Below are 24,607 nucleotides of genomic sequence, written 5' to 3' on the forward strand. Positions count from 1 at the left end.
AGCGAGATGTCTCAACCATCTTCGCACTATAGCGGTGCACTCAGGGACAGGGTGCATTGGAGTCTTCGAGTATTGGTTGCAAGAGTTAGTGGAACATGTCCCAACCCTTTGCAGATGGCTGCGCAAGTACCCGTGTCCTTAGGGAGAGTTATGAGTTTTCCAAACCTCTTTTGGTCGACCCCCTTCCAGTAAGTATTTCGCCTGGTGTAGCCTCATAGTTTGGTGCTAGTTACACTCCCTTAGCCTTAGCCCTTCACTCCTAAGCTTTTCTCTGATTGTGTGTTGTCTCATAGCAAAGAAGGGCTCAGGTCCTATTAATAACGTGGCCGCAGCCTCTCATGTAAATGCGCTCATTACTTCGTTCCCAGTTATATCCATGAGCTCTGGGACCCGAATTAGCCAGGTCTAACCCAAACTAAATACATACATATTATGCATATATATGTATATCCCGCTAAGAACAGGCATTTCAGAAGCATCCCCAAAAAGTTAAAATTTGATGATTTTAAGAGAACAGAAACAACTTATTATACATTTACTAAACCACAGTTATATCTTTTAGAAATATGTTATTAATCGCTTCAAATTTATTATTTTACCAGGGAATAACAACTACAATTAAAGTTGAACCTTTGACATTGGTAAACCCCTTGCGCCTAAACCGGTAACTTTGTAAGTGCTGCCAGCCTGTGCGGGTAGGTCAGGCGAAGCCGATGTGGTCACATACAAAATATCGAGATTGGGACCACCCCAGGCGGCTGAAGTGATTTGTTTGGTGGGGAACTTGATTTCCAGAAGAACTATGCCGGTGCTGCAGATACAAAAATTTAAATAATAACTTCTCCTTTCATTACATTTGAATAAGCTTGCCTTGGGTTGACCTTGTAAATGGCATGTCCATTGTTTATGGCAACATAGAGATTTCCTTTGCTGTCTATGGTTAAACCGTCGGGCCACAGATTGTCCTGCGGGTTTGAGTTACACAAATTTAATACAACTTTTGGGTTACCTACAAATACAGAAATTAATGCAACCAGATAACTAAGTCTCATTCACACATCAATCTTTCTTACTTGGTACACCGGCATCAAAGTCATAATCGTACTCTTTCACGTTACAGTCGGACGTGTCAATGTAGTACATTTTCTTCGTCTGCTCGTTCCAAGCCAAGCCATTGGAAATGCCCACATCCGTCTTCACCACCGTTACTTTGCCACCCTTTTCATATTTGTACAATGCGCTCGAACGATCATTAAGCACATCGCCCTCATAACGCATAGTGCCGGCAAAGAGGCGACCGCGTGGATCGGCTTTGCCATCGTTAAAGCGATAAACAACATATTTTTCACCGGGTAGCACTGAAAAGAGTACGCGATCTACTTTGCTTGTCTCGGAAACACCATCCCATGAAACAACTATTACACTGCGTCCGGATCCAACGACAAACTTGCCACTCTGACCCTCAATGGGCACGATGAAGGAGGCTAGAGCTATACCCTTGATTTTGCTATGGTACACCTTGTTCTGCTGGTAGTCATAGCGTAATATTTTGCCAGCATCAATATCGACATAGTAGAGACTCTGCGTCTCGATATCCCAGTGAGGACCTTCACCGAGGTGGGCGTAAGAGTTTGGTAATGGCTCGATTTTGTACAAGATCTAGGTAAATAAAGTGAATGCTGATTAGAGGCTGTGATTTAAATCTAAATGACATTCATAGGAATTGTAGGTAATTTTTTTTATTTAATGGGTGTTTGTATTCATGTCCTATCTAGAAGGCATTATCACTTTGGCTTGAACTGATAAACGAATGAGGGGAATGAAGGAAGATGTGATATCCCATTGCAAGCTGGTGATAAGTTGTATGCAGCAGACGTTCAGACGTCAAAAGAACATAAGAAATGAAGTCAAAGTTGGCTGAACTGCTGGCTGTAACGCTCTGACCTATAGACGTTCGTGGGTGACAGCAGAAGACGGAAGGGCGCTCTCGAATCTCCGTAAGAACACTGCCACCCAGTCACCTTCCACCTCTGCGATGACAAATCCGAGGCGAACGGCAACTAGTCCGGCTGCCCGTGAGAGCTGTAACGAAGCCAGGGCAAATGAACTCAGCGGGGATAAAAAAGGACCCCCGGAGAAAAAGGTTGAGAAATGGCAGACAGTTACTAAAAGGGGCAACCAAGAGAAGCCGGGGCATAAGCTAGCCGAGTCAAACAAAAGGAGCAACCCACGAACAAAACACGTAAAGCCAGAAGCGGTTGTGATAAAAACCGCAGAAGGCCATAGTTATGGAGATGTGCTGAACGGCTTGCGCTGATGGCCTGCTGCGGCAATCAAGGTTTGAGAAGTTCTGGAAGAATATACTGGAAGTAACCACCTGTATATCACTTTCCGGATCACTCAACATTAAAAACAAGCAGGGCACTCGCAAATGGAACATGGCCAAGCTGAACACTGAAACATTCTTAGCTCACTTTGAAGCTAATTTCATGCCTCACATTAGCGGGAACGCTGGATCCCTTGCAAGCGCTATGATGCAGCGTATTGCCAAAAGCCGTGGCGGATCGGCGTCCCGTGTGGGGCTACGCTTAAGAAGCCAACCTGTGTACTCGTGGAAATCGCAGAGTTCAGACAAACCTGCTTCCGTAATGGAAGAAGGTACGCCAGAGCCAGGTGAAAAAGAGAAGTAGCGCCTGACGCTGATGATTTCAGGTGAAAGACGCTTAAACAAGCAATCATGGGAAGTAAAAAGGCAAAGGGGTCTAAATAGCAACTCTTGGAGACAGGGCTATAAAATTGTAAGGGGGAAGCTAAACGCCAACTCCACAGCTCCCCATCTAGACAGTGATGCTATCAGCAAAATGGGGATAGACAATTTCTCACATACTCTATGATAACCAATACTCTTTGCTTGCGGGAGAAGGCCTGGAATATGTTTGAGAAACTCTTACAGCGCAGGCTTGCAGAGTCTATTGACTCTTGAGGAAGTGAATTACTTCTTAAATCAGTTTTTCTCGGGCCACAGATCCTTCAGGAGATATCTATACCGCTTGGGCAAGGTAAGCGATCCCAAGTGCATATACGAATTGCGAAGCGTCGAGCGATGATACTGAACACACGTTTCTTAGTTGTGACAGATGGCTCGCGGTAAGAGATGCTCTGAGGAAGCAGATTGGCGACATGGCGCCAAGCAACATAATCAGCAAAATGCTGGAACGCGAGGATAGGAACAAGGTAAAGAGATACATCGAGGACGTACTACGGAAAATTAGATACACCTCACACAGTGCAACAAAGCAAAGCCGCATAGAGAGAGAGGGGCCCAATCAGACGAGCTTATAGCATGAAAACTGCTTACAAATACGGTGAACCCAGACATGATTGAATAGAATTGGTCCGTTCTGAGCCCTTCTGAAGTAATGCAGAAAGTAGTCCCGAGAAGGTTGTTTCCCTAGAAGGAGAGGAGGGATTGTTTTGGTGGTCACACTACTCGACGCAGTAGACGACGGTCGATGGAAGGAATTTTGAACCCTACTTCGCACACCAAAAAAAGCCACTTATTGTGCATATTTCAATAAGTTTGCGGGATACCTTTATGAAATAAACTTTTGAGGTGACTGGCTTGTATTTTTCCTTCATACAAAAAAAAAAAAAATATGTCAGTGCTATTGTCTTACAGCTGCAATGTAATAAATATTTTGTAAGGTTTACAACAAATTTACGAAGATTTTAGCGTTTTAACAAAAGTTTAAGTAAAGGAAGCAGCTGGTTTAAAAGCAAGATCGGTATTGTTTTTTCGAAGAAAAAAGTTTAAGTTGCGTTTACAATTGATTTCAGGCAAATAAAAGCGGCCATGTGTGTATTAGTTAATATTTTTAGGCTTTTTCTGAAATTTATAAGGAATGCCAGCACTTAAGCTACATTGGCCCAATGCTGTAGGTATGTAGGTACATAGGCAGGTACATAGGTGAAATGGTTGAATTGCCAGTCTGACACTCCTCAAGTTGCACTAAAGCGCCGGTTTGCGTCCAGTGCTGTACCTTTTCATAATATTATAGAGTTGGCTTTGAAAACTTCCTGCCCAGTTGAGGTCTTTGTGCTTCAGAAAATACAGTTTGCGCAATAAAAAACGCATTTCAAGTATGACAAAATCGAATCATAAAAAAATCACTTAGTTCCGTTTCACAACCTTATGAATATTTATGGTTTATTCCCCAAACACAACTAAATAGTTTCCTCTTAATTCCCGCAGCTTATTTACCGTTGCTTCCTCGTCAATTTCCACCCCATTGGCGCTTGAGCACAAAATAAGTGAAATTATTATTAAACTTAACAGATCCATTGCTTTAATTTATTAGAAAAAATGTATGCAGGCACTAAATTCCGCCTTCGCGAAGAACAAACCGAGTGAGGCACAACACAGCGCGGCGTTACAAGACACTACTGAAGCCTTGAATGTGACTGCAGTGGCGCTTTATAAGTTTACATTTTAAGTTACTGCCGATCACCGAAGTCAGAGACCCTACAAAACTAAATCAAAAGGCGCAAACAAAGAGTTGAATGAGTAAAAAGTGATTAGTTATTTTAACCCTTAACTGGTATCGTGGGGGACGCGCAGACCCCACGCGTTTTATTTTTTTGAATTTCTTAAAAACTACGCATAGTACGCGACTGCCGTTTTGAGTAATCTCATTACGTCGCGACACGCGGCGGGTGTCGGACGTTCGGCGCTGAAGCTTTTACCAGAGCGGAGCTACGTACGTTGCGGGGGCCGTGCGGACCCCACTATACCAGTTGCGTAAGTTTTTAGTAAATATTTTATTTAACTTATTTGTTTGTTTTACAGTTATTTTGCTAAGATGGCCAGACCTTTGAGTAATAGGACTATAGAAGAAATACTGAACGAGGATTCTGACTCCGAATCAGTACTCGGTGGCCATCTAGAAGAACATATCAGTGACAATGATGGAATTAGCGATTGTGAGAAGCCGCCAACACAAGACTCAGATAGCAGTGAGGATCTGGGTCCAGAAATTGAAGCATGTTCTTCGAAGAGTGAAGATGAACCTGTTGCAGGACCGAGTCAGAGCAGTTACTATGGAAAAAATAAATACAAATGGTCTAAAAATCCACCAGCAGCTTCTCGAACTCGTCAACATAACATCGTTAGACAAAGGCCTGGATTGATTGGTCCAGCAGCGTCAAAAAATGAGATGACTACCAAAGAACCATTTGAACTACTTATAGATGGTAATATTATACAAATTATAACTAACCATACAAACGAAAAGATTACAGAGAGTTCAGAAAAATATTCCACAGTGGCGTTTTGGACAAATCATGTTTCTGAAACGGAGATGAAAGCTTTTATAGGTCTTATGCTACTGGCCGGAGTATTCAAATCTGGACATGAAGATGTAGAATCTTTGTGGGCCACAGACGGAACTGGTCGCGAAATTTTTAGAACAACCATGGCATTGAAAAGATTTTTGTTCATTTTGGCAAATCTACGGTTTGATGATATTGCATCAAGGTAGGAACGAAAGACTGTAAATCGGGCGGCATTGATTTCTGAAGTGTTTGACAGATTTATAGAAAATTGTCAGAAAAATTACAGTTGTTCGGAATATATAACCATTGACGAAATGTTATGTCCATTTCGAGGCCGATGTTTGTTCCGGGCTTACATGAAATCAAAGCCAGCTAAATATGGCATCAAAATATTATGCCTATGTGATGCTAAGACTCACTATTTATATAATGCTTTCATATATACTGGGAAACAGCATGATCGTACCAGGTGTCAACAATCCATACTAACACAATCCGTACTACAGTTAGCTACTCCAATTTTTGGATCAAACAGAAATATAACAGCAGATAATTGGTTTTCTTCAGTGGAGCTGGTAGATACATTGCTGGAAAAGAATTTGACTTATGTTGGGACATTGAGAAAAAATAAACGTGAAATCCCCTCCCAATTTCAACCAAATAAACAACGTCAACCTGGAACAACTATCTTTGGATTTACGGCGAGCAAAACACTTCTCAGCTTCTTTTGTACCGAAAAAGAATCAGAGTGTAATAATGATTTCTTCAATGCACCACAACCAAACTGTCAATGAAAGATCTGGGAAACCTGAAATAATAGAGTTTTACAATTCCACAAAAGGTGGAGTTGATGCTTTAGACCAAAAGTGCGCTAATTACTCTGTAGCTCGCAGAACACGACGTTGGCCAAGTGTAGTGTTTGCTGGAATACTAAATATTGCTTGTGCGAACGGCTGTGTGTTATGGAAAAGTTCAAATACTGAAAAAAAAAAAAATGAAAAGGAAGAACTACATAAAATCAGCTGGGATGGAATTAATAAAAGAACATGTCATAAATCGGAAAGCTGAGTATTCAATGTACCCACGAGAACTGCGAGAAAAGATTGATCGTTTAGTAGCATCTTATAATATAACTGCAACATCTGTGACTAATTCCACGCCTGAAGTTGCCACCTCGAGCCGAAATGATCTAAAAAGAGGGCGCTTTTACTTATGTGATAGAAAAAAAGACGGGAAATTTGTTACAAAATGCAATAATTGCAAGCATTTCATTTGCAAATTGCACAGTAGCACAAAAGTACTGTGTGATAGTTGTCAAGACTGAAATTAGTCCACTTATAATGTTCCTAAACACTTCGGTTTATAATTTTGTGTTGATTTTTTTCTAATACGTTGAAATACTTATGTTTTAGTTTATTTTTTCAAAGTTGATTTTATAAGAAATAAGAAAACATACATATGTTAGCTAAAGACTTTCGAAATAATAGTTTTTTTTTTTATTTTTATAGTGGTAAGAAAAAAATACCAAAAAATTGTCCAAATTTTGTGATCCCTTGTAGTAAATAAGTTAAAAGAAGTATGGTATATGAATAAAAACTTATTAATTTCATAAAACAAGCTTGTTATTTGTCCTATCAAAATAATTCTTGAAAAAAATTGTAGATATTTGTATCCTAGAATCTAATTTTAATAGGGGGCCGCGCGGCCCCCACGATACTAGTTTCGTTAGTCAAATTTACGATACCAGTTAAGGGTTAATGTTTTTGCACGACCTGTTGCCTGGTTTGAAAGCAAAGTCTACCGCCGAAGTAGTGTAAAATTAATGTAGACTAGCGCAGATGCTTGAAGTAGAGTTTTGCGCTAGACTACACCAGTGGTGTTCTTCGTAATTTTGATAAATCTTAACTCGTTTTGCTGTTTTTCCTTTAAGCAGCAGGTGTTGGACATTACTAAAGGGTGTTAACAGGTGTTACTTTGAATAGTCCGCTATTTCGCTAGATGTCACTTTTGAAGTTGTAATTTTTTGATATTTGACAAGCAGAAACTACGCCATTAATAAAAATGAAACGATACCCGCTTATACAACTCATAGATATTATAATTCACTAAAAAATGGTGAAAATCTGGCAGAGACGGTTCGTAAACTCGAACATTTTTGGGTCATCGTGAAGCACCTTGTCGGAACGCAATGCAGAAATTGGTGAAAATATTCGAATTTCGAGCTGTTGTTGTTAATGATGTGAAGCATAAAAACCGTGCACGACGCTCAAGAACAGCCGAAAGTGTTGAAGAAAACCCTGGTTTGTCCATTCGTCGTCGTTCTTTGGAATTAGGCTTTCCATAAACGTCATTACACCGTATTTTGCATAAAGATTTGGGTCTTAAGGCCTATAAAGTCCAGTTAACACAAGAACTCAAGCCAGCCGATCATCAACAACGTCGTGTCTTTGCTGATTGGGTCGTTGCAATGCATGAAGATGATCCGGAATTCCAATTTCAGTGATGAGGTCCATTTCCACCTCGGTGGTTTCGTCGGATCTGGGGCTCAGAATCCAACAAATCCAAGAGTTATTGTTAAAAAGTCTTTCCATCCTCGACATGTGACTGTTTGGTGCGGTTTATGGACCGGCTCAGTCATTTGACCTTACTTTTTCGAAAATGAAGCTGGAGCAACAGTTACGGTGAATGGATTGCGTTATAGAGAGATGATTAACGAGTTTTTATGGCCGGAATTGGATGGTATTGATCTGGATATAGGAATTGGATGGTACTGATAGGGATAAACGCTAAAAAAAACACTTTTTTCATGAATTTATTGTAGCGAAACGGTTCAAGTCAGTTTATTAAGAGTTGTTGCATATTATAAAGTAACATTTCAAGAATATTTGATAAAATTTTCATGTAAAAATATTGCAAAATGAGCGATTGAGAGCACATTTACGTAGACGTCTTTTCAAAAATACATTTTGCAGTAGTCAGCATATCTCAGCGTAGAATCATCTGAAATCAAAAAAATCGAATAATTTAGTTAAAGTATGAGTTAAACTTCCCCCCAACGTTTATTTTGACGATTTATTTTCATTTTCAGACATTTGGTAGTCGTTTGAAGTAAAAAGTGATTTTTGACGAAAAAATGCCGTCATTTTGTAGGTGTAAAACCACCTTAATATAAAAAAAAATGGCGAAAAAAAACGTTGGGGGGAGGTTTTTTATATGTGAAATATGTGTGCAAAATTTCAAAAGGATCGGTTGAGTAGTTTTAAAATGCCAATGACTACGAACTTTAAAAAAAAAGGTTCGAGAAAACCGCGTTTAAAGTTTGTAACGTACTACGCGCGCAACTGCAGCGCCTCGGCAGATGTTTGAGGCGGCTCGGCTTTATGCTCTATAACTTAAAAAGTTTTGCTCGGATTGACTTAAAATTTTAACACGGTATTTTTGAAATGTTTTACTACAATAACATGCAAAAAAAATCGATTTTTATCCCTTAACCCCCCCCTTAAATAATACCTCACAGAAATAAGTATATGTGCAAGGGTATTTTCATATGAAAAACTATAAAGAAGCAGGAGAAAGGTTGAACCAAGAATTTTAATATATATTTAGAAAAAATAGGAACAAAAAAGTATACAACAAAAAATCAACTTGACTAAACTTATTAAATTAAAAAAGGAATTAAAATAACTTTCTATGAAATAAGTTTATGTGCATTGGCCTTTCACTTTACGCTTTTTTTCAACGTTTCTACAACTTTCAAATTTCTAATAATTAATAAGTTTTCCATTTTTCCATTTGCCATTTAATTTATACGTTTAGGCATAGAGTCTGCCAAGTTTTGAAGAGTGGAATCACCTATCTTATCTCACTCTTCCACTAAAGCACTTTTCAGGTCTTTGATTGTCTCAAACTGCCAACCATTTATATAAATAAAGGCCGACAATATTCCCCAGAGGTCCTCAATTGGATTTAAATCGGGACTTAGTGCTGGCCAATCCAGAACTGAAATTTTTCTTGACGATAGAAAGGCCCTAGTTAAACGAGGCGAGGATTGAGGAATTGTCTCTCTGGAAAAACCTGTCGTCTCCGTATGTGTTTCCCGCAAACTCAATAAAAAAAAAATAATCTTATATTTTAACATAGAATTCTGCGTTGGTTTTTGTCGGAATAAAACAAATTGAAGACTTTCCACCATGTCCGAAAGCGGCCCAAAGCATCAAAGATCCGCCACTGTAGTTCCGCTTATGACGCGTTTGCCGTGGTTGCCTAAGGTCCCGCCAATATTTCTGGCAACCATCTAGAGCATCTAAGTTGAACTTTTTTTCGTCCGAAAATACAACGTTTCGGAATTCGTTAGCCCAAAATTTATATTTTCCGGCAAATGCTAAACGAGCCTTAATGTGGCGTGCTAATAGTCTTGGTACCGGCTCCCCCGCAAACAATATTTAAGTGTTCCGTCCTCGACCCAAATTTGATGTATTCGTCTATCGGTGGCCTTAAGCCTTAAATGGTGTTTGATTTCCTTGCAAGACATTTCTTTTTGAGCAGCCAGACGACAAATTTCTCATTTGCATCTGCTGTTGATGTTAGTTGGCCTGCCGCTTGGTTTGAGTTGACCATATGTTTCTGGATTTTTAAGAAAGTTGCTGATGGTATTCCTATGCCGATTTACTCCAGCAGTAATTTCATGAATACTTTTGCCACTTTCGCTCAGCCCTTTAATCAGGCCAAGCTCTTCATCGGATAAATGGCTTCCACGTGGCATTCTACAGATTAACCCATCAATAATGCAATTATTCTTTGTTCAAAAAAAGTAATCTGTTCTACTTACATTTTTCTTTATGATATCAATGCAAATGCTGGGTCCCAGGCCACAGAGATATACCAGGGAACTGTAGGGCAGACCAACTTGCAAGGGAAGGTACCTGTATGCCAGACATAAGTAATTTTATGGAGGAGGAGGAATTGGAAACAATTCAACACCTTTTTTGCACATGCCCGGCTCTAGCCAGAAGCAGAAACCGATTTTTAAAATCCTACTTCTTAACGAATATAGATAATCTATACACTTTAGGTATCAACAACCTTTTACGCTTTGCCAAAAGCTCAGGATGGTTCAATATGGAAAGGGAAATGTAGCCCAGCCCCCGCGGCTCACAACGGACCCATTCCGTGGTCTAAGTGGCATCGTTGTCTCTATGTGCGATGCGGCTGCCAAACCTACCTACCTAATGCAAATAGCTCAAAATTTTTTCATAACTTGCTCTCTATGCTTGCCAAATCAATACTGATCTTTGATTGCACATCTACTTATCTATACTAATATTATAAAGAGGAAAACTTTGTTTGTTTGTTTGTAACGAATAGGCTCAAAAACTACTGGATCGATTTTAAAAATTCTTTCACCATTCGAAAACTACATTATCCACGAGTAACATGGATTACATTTTATTTTGGAAAAAAATAGGGTTCCGTAAGATATTTGGATTTTTCGGACACAAACTGAAAAAAATCTTATATATAAAATAAAGTCAACTTTTTGTGTGTGTTCGCTAACCGGCCGTGTCTGCACCGAATTAAACCACACTTACACACATTGTTAAGTAGGTATTGAAGATGATTTCCGTGTAGTTTGAATACCTATTGGTAGATAGGGTCTCGAGATATAGGTCAAAACGTGGACCCGGGTAACCTTCGGACGTGTATGTACAATATGGGTATCAAATGGAAGCTGTTGGTGAATGCTTTAGTTTAGAGTATTTTTCATGCCGCTTCGTGACTAGGGTCTCGAGATAGAGACCAAAACGTGGACCCTAGAATGTGTTTGTACAATATGGATATCAAATTGAAGCTGTTGGTGAATGCCTTAGTACAGAGTATTTTTCATGCCGCTACGTGACTGGGGTCTCGAGATATAGGTCAAAACGTGGACCCGGGTAACCTTTGGTTGTGTATGTACAATATGGGTATCAAATGAAAGCTGTTGATAAGTGCTTTAATACGGGGTAATTTTCATACCTATTGATGACTAGGGTCTCGAAATATATGCCAAAACGTGGACCCGCCGTGTCTTTGCACCGAATTAAACCAAACTTATGCACATTGTTAAGTAAGTATTGAAAATGGGTTTCGTAAAGTTTGGTTGTAATTCGGAGCAGTGGCAACGGGTACAGCGTTCTTTTGAGCCAGCCATAATGTCGCTTACTTTTTTAACGCTTGGGGCGGAACTGAACTGTCAAATTGACAGTGTGTCAATATTTCTTTCTGATTTGGATGCCATAAGGAATAAACGTAAGTGCAACATGTAAAAATTGTTTGTGAATTTTTTGGGAGTGGATTTTGGAACAGTGAATAATTTCTTACGAAATTTGAGAATTTAATGTGTATTCCGAATGAAATTATGTGTTCGTGGAAAAAACAATTTTTTTCGTTTCTTTTTTTTGAAAAATATAAATGGATAATGGTTAAAAAAGCTCCAATGCTTAATAAAACATATAAATTGAAACGAAAAATTCATGGATGATCAGGAAAAAAGACGATTGTTCATTCATATTTTTTTTTTGTTTTTCTCCATTTTTCTTTATTTATTGAATCTTTCTTTTATAAGAAACTAACAATAAGTTTACAAATCTTATATACTAGAGTAATATGTTTCCTTGCCAGTGCTAAGAAACGAATTATTTGCTCAAATGAACATATATTTACATATATGATTAAATCGGTTGTGAATCTCCAATTCTTCATAGTTGGGAGCTGAAAAGAACGGGTTTCCAGTCTCCGATTCTTCGTAGCTGGGAGCCGGAAAGGCCTAGTTTCCAGTCTCCCTTAGAGCTTCCGTTGTCTCTCATGTCGATTGTGAAAATGATGTTGTTTTTTTTGTTTTTGTTTCGAATGTGATAGATGTGGTTGAAGGAAGTTGTGGACGGACTCTCGCGTGAGATGAGATCATTAAGATACTGCAGACTTGAAGATGTCTCTTTTTTTCAATCTTGTGTGACCTTCATCTAAAAGTAGATTTCGCGCTAGTTTATTGGGATGGTGTTCTAGCTTTTGTAGGTATTTTTTGCTCAACCGTACTATTTCATCGGCTATACGAGGTATGCAAATATCTCTGTGAATGTTAACGTTCTTTACATACCATGGCGCTCCCGTGATTATCCGCAAGGCTTTAGATTGCACTCTCTGAAGTTTTTCGATATTTGAGGGCGTAGCCGTTCCCCACATTTCTATACCATATGTCCATATTGGTTTTAGCATGGCTTTATATAGTAGCACTTTGTACTCTAGAGGTAATGCTGATTTCGAATTAAGCATCCAATATAGGCTTTTCATTTTAAGCTTGATATTCGACATTTATGGTATATTCTGACCATTTATTGTAACTGCAGGGCAAGTTTCTTTTCTTAGAGTAAAAGTAATATGCACGCACTTGGTTTCATTAACCTTTATTCTCCAGTTTTTAAGCCATACTTCTGTTTCAAGTATATGCCTTTGTAATATAGACGTTGCTACTTTTGGGTCTGTGTGAGTGCAAAGTATTGCAGTATCATCGGCAAATGTTGATGTCATTGTTTGGCTCGTCGTTGGCATATCAGATGTGTATAATACATATAAAATAGGGCCCAGAACGCTGCCTTGTGGAACTCCAGCGTCTATTCTACAATGCCGAGAGAAAAAATCTTTTTGCTTTACAACAAATTCTCTATTAGTGATATAGTTTTGCAGCAAGAGGTGTACATTCGTAGGCAGTAAACTAGTAATTTTGTGAATTAGGCCGCGATGCCATACCTTATCGAATGCTTGTGCTACGTCTAAGAACAGTGCAGTGCAGTACTGATTTTTCTCAAAGGACTTTCGTATAAATGACACAATGCGATGAACTTGCTCAGTTGTACTATGTTTTGCTCTAAATCCAAATTGATGTTGAGGAATAATATTGTTATCTTGAATAAAGGGCATTATTTTCTGCAAGAGCAACTTTTCAAATAGCTTTGAAAGTATGGACAATAGACTAATTGGCCGATATGAGGATGCTTGGCTTAAGTCTTTCCCAGGTTTACCAATCATAATGATTTGAGATAATTTCCAAGCTTTTGGGTAGTAGGCAGTACGAGAGATGGCGTTAAATATGTGCCTGATATGAAGAACGGCAATATCGGGAAGCTCTTTTAGCATTTTTGGGGTGATTTTGTCGTAACCTGGTGCTTTTTTAGGTTTAAGTTGATTAATAACTGAGACTATGTTATTTTTTTTAAACTTTATTGGCTTTTTTGGTGGTTGCAATATGTCTAGTGGTAAGCAAGTATTTGCAGAAGACTGATTGGGAGTGAAGACAGATTGCAGATGTTCAGCAAATACACACCCTTTTTCAGAATCCGTACGTGCCCAATTACCATTTCCTAGCCGAATTGGTGATTCGTACTGTATGGGCCGATTTATATTTTTTGTGGCTTTCCACAATGCGGAATCTGTTTGGTCCGTCGGAGTAAGATTAGAAAGGAAATCATGAAGATGCCTCTCCTTTTCTTTTTTAAGGGCGCAACGCAACTTAACTGTGTATTCATACAATAGTTTCTTGTGTTTTGGAGAACGATATTGTTGCCAAGACCTTCTCAGCTCTCGTTTCTTTTTAACTAAATCTTCTATAGTCTCATCAATGTTTCGCTGAGAGTTAACACGACTTTTATTATTTGTGGCCACTGCTGCCCTAGTAGCTCCATGCATTAGTTCAGTCAATGTATATATCTGCCTATCGATATCAATATCATTCTTTAAAGGAACATTGGCTTTTATATGAGTGCTAATGTATTTCTTATATTTAAGCCAGTTTATGACATTGGGATGGGGGAGCTGATTACCCGCTGTTCTGGTGCAAGGACTACCTTCCATTGTTATAATAGACGGAGAATGGTCGGAGGACAATTCCAGGGATGAGGACGCTGTTACAATCTTGCGATCAATACCCTTTATAATACCAAAGTCAATCAGGTCAGGCATCTTCTGGCGGTCAGATGGCCAATATGTTGGCTGTCCTGTAGATACAACATCAAGTTTTGATCTTAGTATACAACTAAAAAGTTGTCTCCCTCTAGGTGTGACCAGTCTAGAGCCCCAATAGTGGTGCTTGGCATTGAAGTCCCCTGCAGCCATAAACTTTGGCCCAAGTTTGGCAAAAAAATCTTTGAACTGTTGTTCGGTTATAATTTGAGAAGGAGGGCACTACACAGCTGCGATAGCCATTGTACTGGAAAATTCTTGCAGTTGAATAATAGTGGACTGAAGGTATTCTTCATTAAATTCCTCAAGTACACTGTGCTTTAGACGTTTTTTTATTAATATCGCTGTGCCACCACGAGCCATGTTTCTAGGATGTTTTGTATCATAGAAAAGATATTCCGGAATTCTAAAATAATTTTTATCTGTAAGATGAGTTTCAGATATAAGCATAATGTCAATGTTATTTGATAATAGAAAATTATAGACTTCGAGCTTGTGCTTGGTGAGACCGTTTGCGTTCCAATGACAAATTTTGATTCTGTACATTATGGTTTATTTAAAAGGGTTTGTATTAAAATGGTTTGATTTCTAATCAGATCCTGTATCATGCTTTGCATTCCAACCATAAATTGATTAAGAGTTTGCACGAGTGTTTGAAGCATAGATTCTATACTGCAATTATTAATGTTATTTGCTTCCACATTTGGGTTGGTTTTTAGGACGTTTGCATATGATTGGTATTGTGGTTGTGCTATTGGTTGGCGACTAGAAGAATTTAGATTTGGTACTGTTGTAGGTGGGACAGGTTTTCTATTTGGCAGCAATTCTTTTTGTTTTATTGATAAAAATACAGGACAGCCCCGATAATTAGCAGTGTGGTTTTCTCCACAATTGCTAAATTTTTTAGCACTTGCATCTTGTTTTGGTTTGCTACACGTAGATGTGGAGTGTAAGTCACCGCATATCACACACACGCTTGGTAAATTACAGTAGCTACGAGTGTGGCCAAATTCCTGGCAGTTTGTACATTGTACGGGACTCTTACGTTTTAGTGGTTCTTCTATTGAAATTTTACGATGCAGTAGATAACGCAGGTTGTAAATAGGATGCACTTCGCCTTTTTTTAATAATTTTGCTGATGGCTCAAGTTCTATACGAAACATTGGTTGCGGAACTTTGTTCCGGTTTTTTATATTAAATATGGACTTTATTTCGAATCTCGCTTCTTCCAGTGCTCCCTTTATTTCGGACGGATCTACATTATGCTCAACTCCTTTTAAAATTACTATAAGGCCCTTACTGCTTTTAAGCTATGCGTTGATTTGAAATTGAAAAACAATCTTCTTTTTTCCTGATTTTCAATTTATATTTTATATTTACTCAAAAACAAATAGAAAAACAAAAAATATTGTTTATGCCAAAGCGCTTGAATAAAGAATAAAGAAATAAATAATATGAAAACCATATATTTTCTATTCTAAACCATATCTATTCTATTTTAGTGTGCCCAGCGAAGGGGGCCGGGTTTGCTAGTTTCATATGAAAACCAAATCTCGCAACACAAATTTGTAAAAACGATACTAAGAATAATGACTAAAGAAGAGTTTCGCAAGCGATTAGTTAAGTTGGACTGCAAATACAGACTTTGGCATACCAAACAAAAATGTACCGTTACTATCAAGAAAGATATTGATATAAAAAACTTTGCACATATACTTCTTTCTGTGAGGTATGTAATAACATTGGTCTTATACTTTTTTCGTTCTAGAGATTTTACTTTCCTAATACTGAATTTAAGTTTCGTGAAATGTGTTTATTTTTAAAACATTTAACTTTAAAAATTTAAATATTAAAAACATAAATTGTTAGTCCTAAACTAATAATAAAAATATAAGAAATTTAGTTGGTCTTATCATTTTTTCTTTTGGTGTATAAAGTTTGGTTTTGTCTGAACTTCGAGACTTCTATAATTCTTTTAAATCTAGAGTCAAATATTCTGCTTATAAATTTAATGAGCTTCTCATTTATATACAAATTTTAATGGCCTTAATGACATTTTAATTAATTTCGAAGATTTATGACAACAGCATGCGGATTTTATAAAATTATTTATATATTCTTATTAGTTAAATATGAACTGATATGGGGGCAAATAAACGTAATCTGTGTACTCATGCCCTATTCATATACACCTGCATACATACATACATACATACATACGTTTTCATTTAACTTAAAGTTCGTGAATATTTTTTGTTTTGGTTTAGAAATACATTTTGTGAAAAAAGTACCGAAGATTGCTGAACAAATCACAAAAAATTTATATTAATTCAAATTTATTGCACTGCCTTTAAGGCCGTACAAGCCTTGACGACGATCCGAGTAGAGGACGTCCAAAAATCAGCAACAACACCAGAAATCGCAGAAAAAATACAGGATTTCGTATTGGAAAATAGTCGAGTGACTGAAAGAGATTTAGTAGGAGCCCTAGGCAGCTCATTGGGCAGTGCAAGCAATATTTTGACTGAAGTATTGGGTTTTAGGCAATGGCAAACCTCCGAGTGTATTTCTGCCATGAAAAAGCTACTCATAAAAAAAATTGCCGTTCGGGGTCGGCTTGAACTGTAGGTTCCTCCATTTGTGGAACAACATCAAGACGCACACCACAAATAGGAGGAGGAGCTCGGCCAGACACCTAGAAAGGGTGTACGCGCCAATTATATATATATATATATCATGAAAGATCGATCTGGTGCGAGTATCCAGCATTGATTCCCTTCTCAACGCCAATACGGAATGACAAAGTGGTCTTGGAAAATTGGTTTGATAAGATGCACTACTGCAAGGCGAACCGAGTGCTTTGTACTCTACTTAATAAAGCAAAAAACATTGCAAAATACTGAACGGTGGTTGTAGTTATATTTTTCATTTGTATAACCCGCCCTTTAATCTAACACCCACTCCATAAATATTAAAGTAAATTAGTACTAAAAATAATTTATCGGCAAAAGCGGATATTCTGATGCAAAAAAAATTGAAAAAAATGTATGCATTGTTTCTTATAAAAAACTGCACACTTGCGCTATACTTACACTTATCTTGGATGCCTCCTTCTTGCACAACAAAAAATTTGCAGATAAGTACTGCAGCGGCGGCACAAGGTCAGATTACAGGCATAAATATGTGCGACTGTGTGTGTGTATGTATGTATGAGTGTAGGTGGGTAGGTGAAATGGTTGAAGTACCAGACTGGCAGTGCACAAGCAGCACTAAATCGCAGCTTTGATACCATTTTGAGACCTCGAACGGGCAGATAACTACAGCCAGCCAGAGCTGTTGATGCAACGGAGAAGGTTGATGGGATTTAGGTTGGCGCACTGCCTCAGCCTGTCGAAGAAAGGAGCTCACAGTGACCTTAATCGTCTGGCTGCCAATCTCGAACATTTACAGAAAAAGTGCTCAACACTGTCCTTCTTTGAAAGATCCCCACAGCTTCTGCAATGGGGGTTAAGCGGACCCGGTGGTCTAGAAATTAAAAAAAATCGATTTTTTGTTTCTTCGATATTTCGAAAATATAGTATCCTAAAAATATACTGTGAAATTTTCATGCAGAAATTCCCAATATTATAGCTTCGACAGCCCATTGACTAGGTAATGAGCGGTTCGCGCGCTCCTGTACCTCAAACTTTAAACTCAAAACGACTTTTTTCGGCCTGGTGTTGTCAACCGAATCATCTGAAATTTTAATATGTTGTTCACAACATCAATGGCTATCGCCCGTACTGGAATCATATTATTATTTCAATTATTTCGTATTTTTTTGATAAAAAAAAATCATTTTGTCAAAATTTTTTTGTTTTGAATTCTAGTAGTAACTATAGTCATACTGATTAATAATTTTTTTTTTTTTTGTTTTTGTGTTTCAGATAAATAGAAGAGCCAAAATGGACACCGCCCGGGTCCTATTTTTTGGGAGTGTTAACTTCAGCGCACTTTTTAAATTATTAAAATTAAAATTTTTCTTTTCATTTTTGTATGTAAAAGAAGTTAAATAAAAAGCCTAAAAAGTTTAAATATCGTTTTTCATCTTTTTTATTGTAAACAAATTCCTGAAAATACCTTAAATTTTCGAGCTCTATACCACCGGGACCCTTTATGTGGTAAACCTAATTGCCGATTGTCCAATTAATGGCAAGCAGAGCTCCGAGTTTGGAAATTGAATTGCGTGGAGAGCCCAAGACTTTCTGCGTTCTGCGTCGATTGTACTGGGGCCAAAGGGTTTTCGAAATAGCACACGAAGAAATGTAGCTCCATTTGAACTGCGCTTTCCTGAGAAATAAGTTGTGCAACTTCCCTTTAAGAACAGTCAGAGGGATGCCGATGCCCGAGTGGGAGACCTCAGTCAACCACCTCTTGTTTGTACATCCGTCAAAAATGTACCGGGAACTGATCATTTAAAATGCCTTTTTAAAAGGATTGTCGAAATTACAAAAAGGGCAATAGGGAAATAAAGTACATTTCGGTTGCTTTTGGTTCGCCTAGCACTTGGCGACTTGCGAATAAACAACTCGTCAACTATTGCAAGTTCATAGGTGGTCCCCTTGCGTTTGGAGTTCGATGATTTTGGTGTTTTGACTTAATAAATAAATATTATAAGCCCATACAATGCAGTTTGATAGAATCGAAATGGTCAAATAGTTCCTACGAGTCAGTTATGACATTTCGGAAGCATCCCCAAAATCCTAGAATTTTAAACCATCAAGAATAGTAAACCACAGTTAAATCTTTTAGAAGTAATAATCGATTAAATTTATTATTTAACGAGCGAATAACAGTATAATGCAATATAAACAGTATGGACAAGCTCACTAGCACACACATACATACAAGTCTTTATGTATGTACATATGTAAGTATATATTTTCATACAATTAAAGTGTAACCTTGGCCATTGGCAGACCCTTCGCGCCTAAGCCAGTAATCTTGTAAGTGGTGCCAGCCGGTGCAGGTTGGTCGAATTTAGCCGATGTCGTCACATACAAAATATCGAGATTGGGACCACCCCAGGCGGCTGAAGTGATTTGCTTGGTGGGGAACTTGATTTCCAGAAGAACTTTGCCGGTGCTGCAAAAAGAAAAATTTAAATAATAACTTCTCCACCCTTTACATTTGCTTCAACTTGCCTTGGGTTGATCTTGTAAATGGTGTGCCCGTTGAATGTGCACACATAGAGATTTCCATCGCTGTCAATGGTCAAGCCATCGGGCAGCAAGTTGTCCTTCGGGTTCGATTTACGCAAATTGAAAACAACTTTTGGGTTACCTACAAATACAGAAATAAATGCAATTTTCATTTACTGCTTTTCGCACTACTTCAGTCCTTCTTACTTGGTACACCGGCATCAAAGTCGTAATCGTACTCCTTCACCTCGTAGTCGGCCGTGTCAATATAGTACATTTTCTTCGTCTGCTCGTTCCAAGCTAAGCCATTGGAAATGCCCACATCCGTCTTCACCACCGATACTTTGCCACCCTTTTCATATTTGTACAATTCACCGAAACGCTCCTTGAACTCATCGCCCACATAAATCATAGTGCCGGCAAAGAGGCGGCCACGTGGATCGGCTTTGCCATCGTTGAAGCGGTTCCTAACATATTTGTCACCGGGTTGCACTGAAAAGAGTACGCGATCTACTTTGCTTGTCTCGGAAACGCCGTCCCATGAGACAACTACCACACTGCGTCCGGCACCGACAACAAACTTGTCACTCTGACCCGCGATGGGCACGATGAAACCGGCTAGATCTATACCCTCGACTTTGCTGCCGTACACTTTGTTCTCCTGGTAGTCGTAGCGCAATATTTTACCAGCTTCGATATCGACGTAGTAGAGACTCTGCGACTCGACGTCCCAGTGAGGACCTTCACCGAGGTGGGCATAGGAGTTGGGCAATGGCTCGATTTTGAACGACATCTGGGTGAAGAAAAGTGAAGAAAAGTAAATGAGGATTAGAGGCTATGTGATTTGAAGCTAAATGAATTCGTAGGATGGGGGTGGTATCCAAGCCCAATCTACTTGAATTTATTGTGCATATTTCAAACATTTTGGGTTATGCCTTTATAAAATAAATCTGATGAGGTGATTGTCTTGTATTTTTCCATTAAAGCAAAAAAATATTTCAGTGTTATTGTCTCACAGCTGCAATGTAATAAATATTTCGCAAGGTTTACAACAAATTGACGAGGGTTATCAGCCTTTTAACCTTTTCAAGCAGCTGGCTTAAGTACAATAAAATATTTACAGAATCAAAATCAGATACTTTTTTTGTTTTTTTTTTCGAAGGAAAACGTTTAAGTTGTGTTTACAATTAATTACAGGCAATCAAAGCGATCAAATGTGTGACCATATAAATGAAAGTGGGACCATCGAAATGAAATAGTAAATGACAAAAATATTTCTTCTACTTAATAACAACTACGCTTCAGCGACCTTTGGAAAACCTCGTAGTGCATTTCCGACATGGCGCGACTTCTGCCACCAAATTACCTACTAAAAGGTTTGTCAGTCAGAATTGGGTGAAAGATGAGATCAAAAGGGCACCTAACACGATTTTCAAAGCATTTGAACGCATTTGATGATCGATGCATTCTCTGAAAAATTTGATTTTTCTTCTACGTTCGGCGAAACCCTAAATCGGAACTAAAAAAAATACGGAAACATGGCGGCGATAGAGTGAAGGCCGGTATGGAAAATTCGGAATATTCAAAAAGAATTTGTTTTGCAGTGTTGGGAAACTGGGTATACTCGAACAATTCTGATTGAGTTAAGAGCAGAAGTACATTCCTGTATCATATGGAACTGGGCTAAGTGAGTGCTCCGACAGTCGGTTCTTTATTTACTATATATTCGGCCAAGGACTGTCATTCCAGCAGCACTCCCTGTACATGTATGGGAGTGCAACAACAACAACAGCGCTACTGGAGGAATGACGGAAGATTCCACATGCCATTTCTTGAAAGTTTGTCGGTTTAATGGCCAGCAGACTACCCGCTTTTGTTAATATAAAAACTCATCACATCAAACTATCCACAAATTTGTGCAACTTTTAACCCAGAGCTGTGTATCAAAAAAGTTCTGTTATTAACTTTTCAGTATTTTTAGTTGTCACGTTGTTAGTCAAGAATATTGGAACATAAATCGACTCTTCTGGCTAAAATAATCACAGTGAGTCTCACTGGAAATCGCACAGCTGTTTTGTTGGCACTATTTTGAAAGTTTGCATTTATTTCTTGTTAATTCGCCATAAAAATATAGTCTAAAATACGCTAAAAAATTTTAAAATTAAAGCTCCAAACTCTTTAACTAAACTCACAAAAATCGAAAAAAAAAATTCATAAAAATTTAAAATATTTCAGATATGTTCTTAAGTTTGCCTAGAATTTTCCGGGTCATGAAATTTTTGGTTTATTTAATTTTTGTATTACATAATCGAGTGGAAGTTTGAAGTAACTACAATCACCTATTTGGAGGTTATGAGTTTTTTACAGATCTTTTTTACTATAGAACGAATTCTCGTAATTTACATTTCTATGAAAAATTCACAAGGCATAATTTTTAAATTGTAAGCACTGGCCACTTATAACTTGCCCCATACTAACGGAACTTCGTGTGATTGCAATTATTGAAATCTTTTCGCTTCATTGTAAATTGTTCAAAAGAAATATTATTTGTTAGGTTATGTATTATGTTTTTATAATTCTGAAAATTCCAATTAAAATTTTTTAAACTTTTTCGATTTTAGTAAATTTTTTTTAACATTTTTTTATTAATTTGTTTATTAAAATTTTCTAAGCAATTTATAGTGCCCTTTTTTTTAGTTCTAATAATATTTTTTTTAAATAAGCATAAAAGTAAAAATAAAGAAACAAATATTCTAAAAAACATATGTGGATGTGCGTTTTTCCGTGAAACTCACTGTATATTTTACCACAAGCGGACAATCGCATTATTTAATTGTTGTGATTTTATTTGTAAATTATTATGATTTAACCCTAAAACAGGTACTGTATCAAGTAAGTCGCGAGTCACTGTGTGTGCGTGTGTTCAAAATTGTTTTCTAACAGTTGGAAAATAGAAATTTTTAATGTATGAATATAATATTTAAAAACATTAGTTATTGAAAAACCATGAATTTTTTATAGGCTTTTTCTGAATTTTGTAAGGAATGTCAGCACTTTAAACTACAGTGGCACTAAATTTATGCCCACCTGTACCTTTTCATAATATAAAAGAATTTGCCTTGAAAACTTCATGCCCAGTTGGGCTCTTTGTGCCTCAGAAAATACAATTTGCACAATAAAAAACGCATTTCAAAGTATGACAAAATCTAATCATAAAAAAATCACTTAGTTCCGTTTCACAACCTTATGAATATTTATGGTTTATTCCCCAAACACCACTAAATAGTTTCCTTTTATTTCCCGCAGCTTATTTACCGTTGCTTCCTCTTCAATTTCCGCCTCATTAGCGTTTGAGCACAAAATAAGTGAAATTATTATTAAACTTAACAGATCCATTGCTTTAATTTATTAGAAAAAATGTATTCAGGCACTAAATTCCGCCTTCGCGAAAAATAAACCGAATGAGGTACAACACAGCGCGGCGTTACAAGACACTACTGAAGCCTTGAATGTGACTGCACTGCAGTGGCGCTTTATAAGTTTACATTTTAAGTTATTGCCGATCACCGAAGTCAGCTGGCCGCAGAGACAAAACTAAATCGAAAGGTGCAAACAAAGAGTTGAATGAGTAAAAAGTTATTTGTTATTTTAGTGTTTTTGTGCGACCTGTTGGCTGGTTTGAGAGCAACATCGGATTGAACGAGAGTTTATGCATACATACATACATACATACGGATATGAAGCACTGTCTGTTGCTGCAGTGACCTCCACCTGGATCTGACCAACTTAAATATGATCTTCCCACTATGCACGATTAATTAATAAACTAACCAAAACTAGTTACACGAACTCTAAAGTTCTGTAGTGGTTGCAAATTATCACTTTTTATCTGTGATACCGCCTTGTAAAAGTAATCAATAGAAAGTATTGCGCGTAGAGGAGGCACATCTAGTGCCATCCTTTTTCAAATACAAACTAAGCGGCGAGCATTTTGAGTGCAAGAGAGGAATTTTCAAATTGCATTCACTTTTGAGGGCATTAATTCTCAAAATGCTAATTGCAATGCATTTCAAATGACAATAAATACAAATCGATTACACAAACAATTCTCTGCTGAGTAACTCTTAAACTTTGCGTACACTCATAAACGGCATCGGTATTATATGAAGTTTATGTGAATATGAATTTGTGGAGTTGAGAGAGCTTTAGACACCTCACGCACTTAAGCTTGGATAAATTATTTTTCATCCAACGCATTTTAATGCAAATGGAAATCAGTTAATAAACTAACAATAAGAAATAGTTTCCTATTCTCATTCAATGCCAGTTATTTCACTTAAATTCTTGTTAATCGTTCAAAACACAAATCACTTTGCACCAAAAAAACTTCTAACTTTTGAAGTTCGTATTCGTACCTTTGCACTTATTTAGTACTTTTTGAGGATCACGAAATGATTAAACAACAGAAGACGCACTGAAAAGCAAACTGAATAGCAATGGGCTGAAGAGATCTTTTTATAGGCAAATTGCCGGCAAAATATTCTTATGCGCGCTACACTCAACCCACTCGGCGCGTCTGTTATTAGATGATCGGCGAATATTGGGAATTTAAGAATTCTATTAATTAGCTGTGGTATATTTACAATATTTATAGGAGACCAGCTTAATGCCATTTTTGCGTCTTATGAGCTTCTTTGAGTTTATAATTTAAAAAGGTGACTTCTATTAGTAGTGAAAGAGTTTGTATTTTTATGAGCAACATTTGCGAGAGTTGTTGTGGAATATCGTCCAAGTGCTGCATACGGAGACTAAAAGGAAGTATATTTAAATAGCGAAATGTTTTTGCAATAAGTTGATTTTGATCGCCATGGATAGCATTTGCGAGAGGTTTTGCAGTTATTGATTCTATGTCGGTGAATGCTTTTTAATGTTTGCCTGTTAGAAGTGAAAGAAAGTTCCCCTAAATATCTCTAAACTTTTCTCTACTATCTCTAAAAGTCCCCAACTCGGGGCATATAACAGGCGTCAGATATTAGTGATTAATTCAAAATCTTATGCAAAATTTGCAAGTGTTGCTATCTAACACAAGTCGATTCACCCAA

The 24,607-nt window shown here is 37.6% G+C and overlaps 1 protein-coding gene across 4 annotated transcripts; it reads right to left on the reverse strand.

Moving 5' to 3' along the window:
• Positions 1-549: 549 nt before the first annotated feature.
• LOC129237980 (regucalcin-like) lies at positions 550-24,008 on the reverse strand. Of its 4 annotated transcripts, none has more exons than XM_054872993.1 (4): positions 22,821-23,057; positions 1,074-1,659; positions 871-1,009; positions 550-811 (listed from the first exon to the last, which is right to left on the reverse strand). In XM_054872993.1, exons 1-4 carry the CDS (start codon positions 22,899-22,901, stop codon positions 619-621), a joined length of 999 nt encoding a protein of 332 aa, XP_054728968.1. In that variant the 5' UTR covers positions 22,902-23,057; the 3' UTR covers positions 550-618. The 4 variants fall into 4 exon arrangements, with proteins under 4 accessions (XP_054728968.1, XP_054728967.1, XP_054728969.1 ...); XM_054872992.1 differs by lacking the exon at positions 22,821-23,057 and adding an exon at positions 4,262-4,478; XM_054872994.1 differs by lacking the exons at positions 550-811; positions 871-1,009; positions 1,074-1,659; positions 22,821-23,057 and adding exons at positions 19,109-19,449; positions 19,509-19,647; positions 19,713-20,298; positions 23,921-24,008.
• Positions 24,009-24,607: the final 599 nt, after the last annotated feature.

Source organism: Anastrepha obliqua, chromosome 2 (genome assembly GCF_027943255.1).
Source record: "Anastrepha obliqua isolate idAnaObli1 chromosome 2, idAnaObli1_1.0, whole genome shotgun sequence".
Lineage (NCBI taxonomy): Eukaryota > Metazoa > Arthropoda > Insecta > Diptera > Tephritidae > Anastrepha > Anastrepha obliqua.

What these genes read in the sequence shown, in the direction of transcription:
- LOC129237980 (XM_054872993.1), bottom strand. Translation starts at nt 22,901, where the DNA reads ATGGATCTGTTAAGTTTAATAATAATTTCACTTATTTTGTGCTCAAAC. An exon ending in AAATTGAAGAGGAAGCAACG is followed by an intron (nt 1,660 to 22,820) that starts GTAAATAAGCTG and finishes TTATTTACCTAG; the next exon opens with ATCTTGTACAAAATCGAGCC. An exon ending in CTTTGATGCCGGTGTACCAA is followed by an intron (nt 1,010 to 1,073) that starts GTAAGAAAGATT and finishes CTGTATTTGTAG; the next exon opens with GTAACCCAAAAGTTGTATTA.